The 10,412-nt window shown below is 35.8% G+C and overlaps 2 protein-coding genes across 3 annotated transcripts; both read right to left on the reverse strand.

The window, feature by feature from the left end:
- LOC107605540 lies at positions 1,244 to 4,479 on the reverse strand. Of its 2 annotated transcripts, none has more exons than XM_016307444.2 (3): positions 4,273 to 4,479; positions 2,752 to 3,693; positions 1,244 to 2,663 (listed from the first exon to the last, which is right to left on the reverse strand). In XM_016307444.2, exons 2-3 carry the CDS (start codon positions 3,679 to 3,681, stop codon positions 1,446 to 1,448), a joined length of 2,148 nt encoding a protein of 715 aa, XP_016162930.1. In that variant the 5' UTR covers positions 3,682 to 3,693; positions 4,273 to 4,479; the 3' UTR covers positions 1,244 to 1,445. The 2 variants fall into 2 exon arrangements, with proteins under 2 accessions (XP_016162930.1, XP_020960927.1); XM_021105268.1 differs by lacking the exon at positions 4,273 to 4,479 and adding an exon at positions 4,087 to 4,188.
- LOC107647717 lies at positions 5,240 to 7,243 on the reverse strand. Its single transcript, XM_021105720.1, has 3 exons — positions 6,999 to 7,243; positions 5,505 to 6,453; positions 5,240 to 5,416 (listed from the first exon to the last, which is right to left on the reverse strand). Exons 2-3 carry the CDS (start codon positions 6,432 to 6,434, stop codon positions 5,240 to 5,242), a joined length of 1,107 nt encoding a protein of 368 aa, XP_020961379.1. The 5' UTR covers positions 6,435 to 6,453; positions 6,999 to 7,243.

A 10,412-nucleotide genomic window follows, 5' to 3' on the forward strand; every position in this document is an offset into this window, starting at 1 on the left:
AGATTTTAGTTTTAATTATATAATTTTTTCTATAATAATTTAATATTGGTAAATTTTGTAATATACAAGTATGTTATTATAAAAAAAAGAATTATATGATTGATTAGACACATTTTTCATAAAAAAATGTGTTTTTAACAAGAAATTAATAATTAAAATAAACATTTTTTTGTTCTTATGAAATACACGTTTTCGTTGTGTGTAAATGGGCTAGACTGAAGGCATTTTAAACGTCCTTACTACCATCTCCGACCTCTTCAGTCTAGATGAAAGAGGTCGAAAATGGTAGTGAAGACGCTTGAAATGCCTTCACATCAACTTCAAGATGGCGGTTAGAGGTATCTGCAAGAGAAAAAATATTTTATAAAAGTATTGAAAGAGGTCGGAGATGGTAGTGAGACTGCTTGAAATGCCTTCACGTCAACTCCAAGACGGCGGTTAGGGATATCCGCAAGAGAAAAATATTTTATAAAAGATAAGCACTTGTATTTGAATAACATGTGAAAATATAGAATTGAAATTAATGAATTTAAAGGTATTTTAAATTTTGAATTTATAGAAAGAAAAAAAAAAGGAGAAAAAATTGATAAAAGGACTAGTTTAGTGCACGATATTCAATTTCAGAGACTAAAATGAGCCACTTAATACAAAATGAGGGACTAATTTGGTACATCTACAATGATGACACAATAGATGATACGTGAATGAATATTATTGTGACACATGGCACAAATGGATACATAGCCAAATTGCATTGTGACACGTGGCATAACCATCCACATTAGCATGCCACGTGTTATTGGTCACCATATTATCCTACCATTACACGTGTCTAAACTATGAAGTGACACGTGTCACTAATAGTCCACGTCATCAAGTCATGTCATCACGTTAATTAAAAATGGGTCAGGGACTAATATGATACACTTTTGTCAATCTCAAGGACTTAATTGGTGCAATTGGAATCTTAGAGACGATTTAGTGCACGACACCAATCTCATGGACTAGGTTTAGCTCGCTAACCAATCTGAAGAAGTCACACTAATCGTCCGTCGATGTTTAGCGATTTCAACTCTGTTCAATTTTCCTGGGAGGTTGTCTAAGATATAGTTAAATAGTTAGTGAAGAAAAATGAGTTTGCCATCAATTCTAATGAAACTAGAAAAAAGGATAGAACATTCTAACATAAAGTTAAATTCTACATTTGATAGTAAATAAGTTACTATTCTGCCAATAGTATTGCTTAGACCGAAAATGTTTAATATGGCTATTATTATCTTTCCAACACGAAGCCATGGTTTTTCTTCTTCTTTTTTTTTTCCCCTTGAAACAATTCAACATTATTGGCAGATGCATGTCTGCAAAAGATACAATGGTCAATACTCAACTGGAGAATATTAATTCTGCAAGAAAAAATAGCTCAAAAATAAAAAGATCGNNGAATTCTAGTCTAATGAACTTGATTGGTTGTATATCTGCCTTTCACTGACATCACTCTCCATAGCATATCCTTTATCATCCATGACATGAGCTTTATCTGATAAATGTTGCACTTTTGAAGCTTGAAGTTGTAGTTTTTCTTCTAAATCTTCATTGTCGATATCTTTGTTGTTAACATTGTGCTGTGCATTACCGTTAGTTTCCATTTTTGGATTCTGTATCCTTTGTTCATTATCTTCATCTTCAAAGCTATTAGATTCAATATGTTTATTTACAGTGCTATTCTCTGCACTGTCCTCATTTGCGGCACTAATTTCTCCTTTGTCTGATAAATTTTTCATATTTGTCTGGGTGCTCTCTTCATTGCCCTTGAATTTATGTTCACCATTACCTTCACCATCTTTGGTTTTGATGTACATCTGCACACCGTCCATGTTCATAAGGCTAGTTTCATCTTCATTTGATAAACTAGCCATAATTGGATTCTGTTTATCAACTTCGTTGCTCTTGCTTTCAATGTGAATCGTTTCCCTCTCGTTGCTCTTCCTGCTTTCAATGTGACTATGTTCGCCATCTTTGTTCTCAGTATTCTCTGAACTATCCATATGGATGATACCATGCGCTTCAACGTTATCTAGTAAATCTACCATATCTAAAGCCTCTGTGCTCTCTTCACTGCCCTTCTCATAGGTTGTAATATCTAAGCTATCTTTTTTCTCAGCACTCACTTCAGTTGTATATAAATTTACCATATGTCGAGCATTTGTGCTCTCTTCACTGCCATTTGTATTGGTAACACTACTTCTCCCATCGTCGTTTTCGGCGACAGTCTCTGCGCTATTTTTCTTCTCAAGACTCCGTTCAGCTTTATTTGATGAATTTACCATATCCAGAGCCTTTGTGCTCTCTCCACTGCCGTTTGCATTGGCAACACTATTTCCCCCAATGTTGTTATTAGCGACAGTCTCTGCACTATTTTTCTTCTCAGCACTGACTTCAGCTTTATGTGATGAATTTACCAAATCTGGAGTCTTTGTGCTTTCTTCACTGCCATTTGCATTGGTGGCAACATTTTTCCCACCGTTGTTTTTGGCGAGAGTCTCTGTGCTATTTTTCTTCACAGAACCCAACTCAAACGGCCCTAGCTTAGCTTCAATATCCTTGACAACAAAGTTTAGAGATCTCACATCCCGGGCCTCTGCTAACCTGCTGCCTGGTGATGCCTAAAACAAGAAACCATATGTTTGAACATTGAATATAACAAAACTTTATCTAATGAGTTCTCCTAGTGAATGCTTTAGCTAAACTGACCTGTATAATTTGCTGTACCCGTCTTTGAAGATCTTCCCCAGATGCTTGCTTGTACATGCCTTTAAGCAAGTGCCACAAGTGAGAACGAACATCATCTGCGCAGTGCTTTTCGATCACACATTGTGCTATAGCAGATCGACAACCTAACGAATGAAATGGACAATCTACAAGCTTCATCGGACAAACAGTGATACAGTGTCTGTCCATTGCACGCCTCATAATGCTATCTGAACACTTCTGCTCACATGGAATTATCTTGAAAGGACAAATTGAGTCATGCTTTTCCAAATGTTTTGCAATTAACCTTGCATTGCATCCCTCGTTTTCACAGAATAGAGGTCTGAAGTTACAATGGTAAGCATGAACAGCGAGATCATCTACAGATCTGAACTTCATGGCGCAATGAAATTCATTCTTGATGTCAACATTCTTTAGAATCGCCTCTGCAATCGTTTCTCTTCTTTCCAGTGGCCAAAAACCAGTCAGTTCCATCTCCTGCATGAAGTCATCAATCTTGTCTTCTCTCATATCAGTGAGTAGCAATCCAGAAACCCGGGTAAATAAATTCCTCTTTGAAATAGCAAAGTCATCAACGAAGTTAGAAATGATATCAAAAGGATGATCCGATTCTTCACCATTAGGACCACCATCCAAGACAATAGACTCAGCGACAAACGTTTCGCTTCTCTGCGTAATATAGATTATCATTTCCTTTCTCAAATCAACAGCCACTGAACCAGGAGTCTTGAAGCTCCCAGCTGTGCTATCAACACAGGAAGTTGCTAGCCCTGGAAGCAACATTTGCGCCAACTTGTAAACTACTTCTGTATCACAAAGATCACAATAAAGCATAGAACCCCCTTCCATTTTCTCTTCTTCAACCCTCTCTGAATTGAGATCCACCTTGAAGTCTATCGTGGGCGGATTCATGCTTATTAATTTCTAGAAGAAGAAAAGGAAAAAAGTGAAGCTTCAGAAATACCATATCATTTTACACTCTTTGATATGCCTAAAATGAAAAATTCAAAGTTCTATTAACTCATCATTCTTATGCTGTCTGGTGAGTAATTTCTAATTTCTATCCTATTCTATAAGACAACAGAAATAAGCATATAAAGCACAAAATTGAAGAGACATCGCACAATTTGAAATTCCAGATGCTATCATCATTTACTAAAAACCTAAAAAGTCTAAGATACTAAAACCTAACAAGTCTAAGATGAAATTATAGATCGGTAGCTAAACGAACTAGTAGTTTATAGCAACCAACAAATTTTCACATCTCAGTTTTCTGATTTCTCAACATTTAACCTAATTGAATTGAGTAAATCAAACCTTCTACAAACAGAACCAATGCCATTAAATCTGAAGCCTCGGCAACCCTTCCAAATTTGATGCGAAAAATTCAGACACGAGTTATTATTATTCATGTAAAGTGACCCTTCTTAATTATTATTATTGTTTTCAACATCTCAAAATTATAATGTAAAAGAATTAAGGGAAAAAAAAAAAAAAGCTTACCGAATTTGCGATCTTCAAACAATGTGAATCATTAATTGAACAATGCTTGTGCTTGTGAATTTTGAAGGAACATTCGCCTTTTTAGCTGGCCGAATGTCACAACCTCCATTCCAATTTTCTTGTATCTATGATCTCTTTGTTTTGCCAAATCTTCTAACTCTACAATATTATTAGTAGTCTTTGACTGTTTAATTAATTTGTGAACCTTATATAATTTTTTTCAATTAGATTTATATCTAACATCCATTGTTATAAGTACGTTAAAAAAATAAAATGAAGAAACAGATACCAATATCGCTTATTTTCATCCTTCATTTTTATAATCATGTATTAAGCTAGTGACTAAAGTGCTGATTAATAGATTACCACCATTTTTGAATGAGATTGTTAGCCCAACTCAGAGAGGGTTTATTCATAGTAGAGGAGCACCTGATAATATTATTGTCGCCCAAGAAGTTCTTCACTTTCTTAAGCGGACAAAGTCTAGAAAAGGAGCTATGGCTTTTAAGATTGATTTAGAAAAGGCTTATGATAGAGTTGATTGGAATTTTCTTGAGCACACTCTTCAATCTTTTGACTTTCCTTCTCTAATTATTCGGCTTGTAATGAATTGTGTTCAGGCCTCAAATCTTTCCATCCTTTGGAATGGGAATAGATTGGACAGCTTCCAACCTCGCAGAGGGCAGGCAAGGAGATTCAATTTCTCCGTATTTATTTGTTTTGTGCATGGAGAGATTGGCGTGTTTCATTTCCAAACAAGTTGACGAGGGTATTTAGGATGGTGTGGATGTTTCTAGAGGGGGACCTAGAGTTTCTCACTTAATGTTTGCAGATGACCTCCTCCTTTTTTGTAAAGCGAAGAAAAGTCAAGTTCAGAATGTTGTGCACACCTTGGAGTTGTTCTGTAAAGCTTCAGGTATGAAGGTTAACATTGAAAAATCTAAAGCTATTTGTTCTAGAAATATCTCTAATAGATTGCATTGGTGGCAACATTTTTCCCACCGTTGTTTTTGGCGAGAGTCTCTGTGCTATTTTTCTTCACAGAACCCAACTCAAACGGCCCTAGCTTAGCTTCAATATCCTTGACAACAAAGTTTAGAGATCTCACATCCCGGGCCTCTGCTAACCTGCTGCCTGGTGATGCCTAAAACAAGAAACCATATGTTTGAACATTGAATATAACAAAACTTTATCTAATGAGTTCTCCTAGTGAATGCTTTAGCTAAACTGACCTGTATAATTTGCTGTACCCGTCTTTGAAGATCTTCCCCAGATGCTTGCTTGTACATGCCTTTAAGCAAGTGCCACAAGTGAGAACGAACATCATCTGCGCAGTGCTTTTCGATCACACATTGTGCTATAGCAGATCGACAACCTAACGAATGAAATGGACAATCTACAAGCTTCATCGGACAAACAGTGATACAGTGTCTGTCCATTGCACGCCTCATAATGCTATCTGAACACTTCTGCTCACATGGAATTATCTTGAAAGGACAAATTGAGTCATGCTTTTCCAAATGTTTTGCAATTAACCTTGCATTGCATCCCTCGTTTTCACAGAATAGAGGTCTGAAGTTACAATGGTAAGCATGAACAGCGAGATCATCTACAGATCTGAACTTCATGGCGCAATGAAATTCATTCTTGATGTCAACATTCTTTAGAATCGCCTCTGCAATCGTTTCTCTTCTTTCCAGTGGCCAAAAACCAGTCAGTTCCATCTCCTGCATGAAGTCATCAATCTTGTCTTCTCTCATATCAGTGAGTAGCAATCCAGAAACCCGGGTAAATAAATTCCTCTTTGAAATAGCAAAGTCATCAACGAAGTTAGAAATGATATCAAAAGGATGATCCGATTCTTCACCATTAGGACCACCATCCAAGACAATAGACTCAGCGACAAACGTTTCGCTTCTCTGCGTAATATAGATTATCATTTCCTTTCTCAAATCAACAGCCACTGAACCAGGAGTCTTGAAGCTCCCAGCTGTGCTATCAACACAGGAAGTTGCTAGCCCTGGAAGCAACATTTGCGCCAACTTGTAAACTACTTCTGTATCACAAAGATCACAATAAAGCATAGAACCCCCTTCCATTTTCTCTTCTTCAACCCTCTCTGAATTGAGATCCACCTTGAAGTCTATCGTGGGCGGATTCATGCTTATTAATTTCTAGAAGAAGAAAAGGAAAAAAGTGAAGCTTCAGAAATACCATATCATTTTACACTCTTTGATATGCCTAAAATGAAAAATTCAAAGTTCTATTAACTCATCATTCTTATGCTGTCTGGTGAGTAATTTCTAATTTCTATCCTATTCTATAAGACAACAGAAATAAGCATATAAAGCACAAAATTGAAGAGACATCGCACAATTTGAAATTCCAGATGCTATCATCATTTACTAAAAACCTAAAAAGTCTAAGATACTAAAACCTAACAAGTCTAAGATGAAATTATAGATCGGTAGCTAAACGAACTAGTAGTTTATAGCAACCAACAAATTTTCACATCTCAGTTTTCTGATTTCTCAACATTTAACCTAATTGAATTGAGTAAATCAAACCTTCTACAAACAGAACCAATGCCATTAAATCTGAAGCCTCGGCAACCCTTCCAAATTTGATGCGAAAAATTCAGACACGAGTTATTATTATTCATGTAAAGTGACCCTTCTTAATTATTATTATTGTTTTCAACATCTCAAAATTATAATGTAAAAGAATTGCGGGAAAAAAAAAAAAAAGCTTACCGAATTTGCGATCTTCAAACAATGTGAATCATTAATTGAACAATGCTTGTGCTTGTGAATTTTGAAGGAACATTCGCCTTTTTAGCTGGCCGAATGTCACAACCTCCATTCCAATTTTCTTGTATCTATGATCTCTTTGTTTTGCCAAATCTTCTAACTCTACAATATTATTAGTAGTCTTTGACTGTTTAATTAATTTGTGAACCTTATATAATTTTTTTCAATTAGATTTATATCTAACATCCATTGTTATAAGTACGTTAAAAAAATAAAATGAAGAAACAGATACCAATATCGCTTATTTTCATCCTTCATTTTTATAATCATGTATTAAGCTAGTGACTAAAGTGCTGATTAATAGATTACCACCATTTTTGAATGAGATTGTTAGCCCAACTCAGAGAGGGTTTATTCATAGTAGAGGAGCACCTGATAATATTATTGTCGCCCAAGAAGTTCTTCACTTTCTTAAGCGGACAAAGTCTAGAAAAGGAGCTATGGCTTTTAAGATTGATTTAGAAAAGGCTTATGATAGAGTTGATTGGAATTTTCTTGAGCACACTCTTCAATCTTTTGACTTTCCTTCTCTAATTATTCGGCTTGTAATGAATTGTGTTCAGGCCTCAAATCTTTCCATCCTTTGGAATGGGAATAGATTGGACAGCTTCCAACCTCGCAGAGGGCAGGCAAGGAGATTCAATTTCTCCGTATTTATTTGTTTTGTGCATGGAGAGATTGGCGTGTTTCATTTCCAAACAAGTTGACGAGGGTATTTAGGATGGTGTGGATGTTTCTAGAGGGGGACCTAGAGTTTCTCACTTAATGTTTGCAGATGACCTCCTCCTTTTTTGTAAAGCGAAGAAAAGTCAAGTTCAGAATGTTGTGCACACCTTGGAGTTGTTCAGTAAGGCTTCAGGTATGAAGGTTAACATTGAAAAATCTAAAGCTATTTGTTCTAGAAATATCTCTAATAGATGGAAGGAAATGTTGTCTGGTATTTCTCATATTCCTTTTACTAGTGACCTAGGCAAATACTTGGGGTGAACCTTAATCATTCTCGAGCTGCTAGATCTATTTTTTCGGACTCTTTAGAGAATATCAAGAATAGGCTGGCTAGTTGGAAAGGTCGGCTCCTTAACAGAGCAGGCAGACTTTGCTTAATTAAATCTGTTGCTTCTTCTCTTCCTATTTATCAGATGCAAGTGACTCTTTTTCCTACTTCGGTTTGTCAAAAGATTGATTCTGTGCTTAGACAATTCTTGTGGAAGGGAAAGGTGGGGGAGCGTTGCTTAAATTTGGTCAAGTGGAGCAAAGTTGTCACTTCAAGAAAATATGGAGGATTGGGAATTAGAGATACTCAATGTGTAAATTTTGCTTTACTCGGAAAGTTTGTTTGGCAATTATTGCATAATAAAGATAAGCTTTGAATAAGAATTATGTTGGCAAAATATTTATCTGCGAGTTCTTGCTTTTCACCCAAATTTTCTAATAATGTTTCAAGCACTTGGCGAGCGATTTATAAGACAATAGAAAAGCTTCGTGATGGTTTTGATTGGTGTACAAGTAGGATGTCTCAATCCTTTTAGTATCATGCTTGGCGACCATGTAGAACGCTAGCTCATTTGGTTCCTTTTGTGCACATTTCTGATTCTCACTTGAAGTTAGAAGATGTCTGGCACCATGGGCATTGGCGGTGGGATATTCTTTGCACAATGATTTCGGAAGAAGTTAAACTTGATTTGATGCTCTTTGATCCTATCAAGCAGGCAGGAGATAAAACAGGTTAGTTTTGGACAAACTCAAATACTCTCACCTACTCGACTAAAAGCGGGTATAAATGGCTACTGAAGAAGAAATTTGGCTGGAATGATAATGAAAATTGGCTTTGGCTTTGGCGCTTGAGAATACCGGAGAAGATAAAGTGTCTGCTTTGGCTTTGCCTCAACAACGGAGTTTCCACAGCTAGTTACCGGTTTCAAAGAGGTATTTCTACTTCTAATTTTTGTCAGAGATATTATCTTGCTCTAGAGGATATTAACCACTGCTTTAGGACTTGCCAAAAAGCTCGTCAGATTTGGATTAGCTTAAATTTGGGAATGACCGCTGAGGATTTTAGTTTGGAATTTGTGTCTTGGATTCATTCTAACCTCAACAAAAATGAGTTTCTCTTTGCAGCGGCTTTTTGGTGGATTTGGAGGGATAGGAACAATGACATCTTCCACCAAGATGATCCATGGAGTAAGGAGAAAATTGTTCACTTAGTTAAACATGCTGCTCGAGATTTCTCTAATGTTGTTATCAACCAAAAACATATTATTCCTTCTTCTTTGAAATATAAATGGGAACCACCTCCAATGAATGTCTGTAAAGTGAACTGCGATGCAAGCGTTTTTGAAAATGAGCAATTAGCTGGCTCTAGATGTATTATTAGAGACAGCATGGGAATCTGGATAAAAGGTTGTTCTGCTAGTATACCTCTTTCTAGTGTTTTCTGTTGTGAGCTTCATGCTATTTGGAGAGGGCTTGTTATGGCTTGGGATTACAAGTGCAAAGAGGTCATATGTGAAACTGATAATCTTGATGCGTTTCTTCTTGTTTCGTGAGGCACAACCAGCATGATTAGAAATGACTCTGGTCTGCTTGACAAAATCAAAGAGATGCTCCAGCGCAATTGGACAGCTACTTTAGTACTCATCCAGCGAACAGCAAACAAAGCGGCTGATTTAATGGCTAAGACTGCTGTTTTAAACAAGCAAGTGTATCTAGAATGGTTACTGCCTCCTAATAATTTAGACATTATTATTAGAAAAGAGTACTACTCTTTTTCTTAGGTCTTTTTTCTTTGTGTTATGTTCAGTAAAAAAAAAAAAACTATTAAAATTAATTAATATATATTTATATTAAATAATTAATTTTAACGGTTGATAGTATTTTTCAATATATTTCTATCACTATCTATAACAATAAAGTTCCGAGGCAGCACAACATGCAATTGTTGACCACTAAAAAATAGTTTCATGTCAAATTATTTCTTCTTTGGTAATCAAGGTTCCCACGAAATTTTAAAAAGCCGCTCATTATTGCATTAATTAAAGGCTTAAACCGATAAACTTTTATCACGTGTTTATAAAGAGGGTTAATTTATGGTACTGATGCAAATTGGTACAGATTTATAGATATTTTTTTTTTGAGTGAATATGAAATTGATACTTAGTGTTATTTTGTAAAATTTGTCTGTTTTAAGGGTGGTTGAGCCAGTTAATCAAACTTACTTGATTTAAATGTAAGATGATAGATTTGTTAAAGTGGACTTTAACAGCAGTGAATTGGTTAGCCAAAAAAGACTTGATTTTTTTTTTGTGAATGAAAAAAAAAATAGGAAAAAGC

The sequence above is a fragment of the Arachis ipaensis genome, chromosome B06, assembly GCF_000816755.2.
Source record: "Arachis ipaensis cultivar K30076 chromosome B06, Araip1.1, whole genome shotgun sequence".
Taxonomy (NCBI): domain Eukaryota; kingdom Viridiplantae; phylum Streptophyta; class Magnoliopsida; order Fabales; family Fabaceae; genus Arachis; species Arachis ipaensis.

Bases quoted from the DNA above. Each gene is read 5' to 3' on its own strand.
- LOC107647717 (XM_021105720.1), bottom strand. From the start codon at position 6,434: ATGAATCCGCCCACGATAGACTTCAAGGTGGATCTCAATTCAGAGAGG. The intron at 5,417-5,504 runs GTCAGTTTAGCT...TTCTTGTTTTAG, and splicing joins GGGTACAGCAAATTATACAG to GCATCACCAGGCAGCAGGTT.
- LOC107605540 (XM_016307444.2), bottom strand. From the start codon at position 3,681: ATGAATCCGCCCACGATAGACTTCAAGGTGGATCTCAATTCAGAGAGG. The intron at 2,664-2,751 runs GTCAGTTTAGCT...TTCTTGTTTTAG, and splicing joins GGGTACAGCAAATTATACAG to GCATCACCAGGCAGCAGGTT.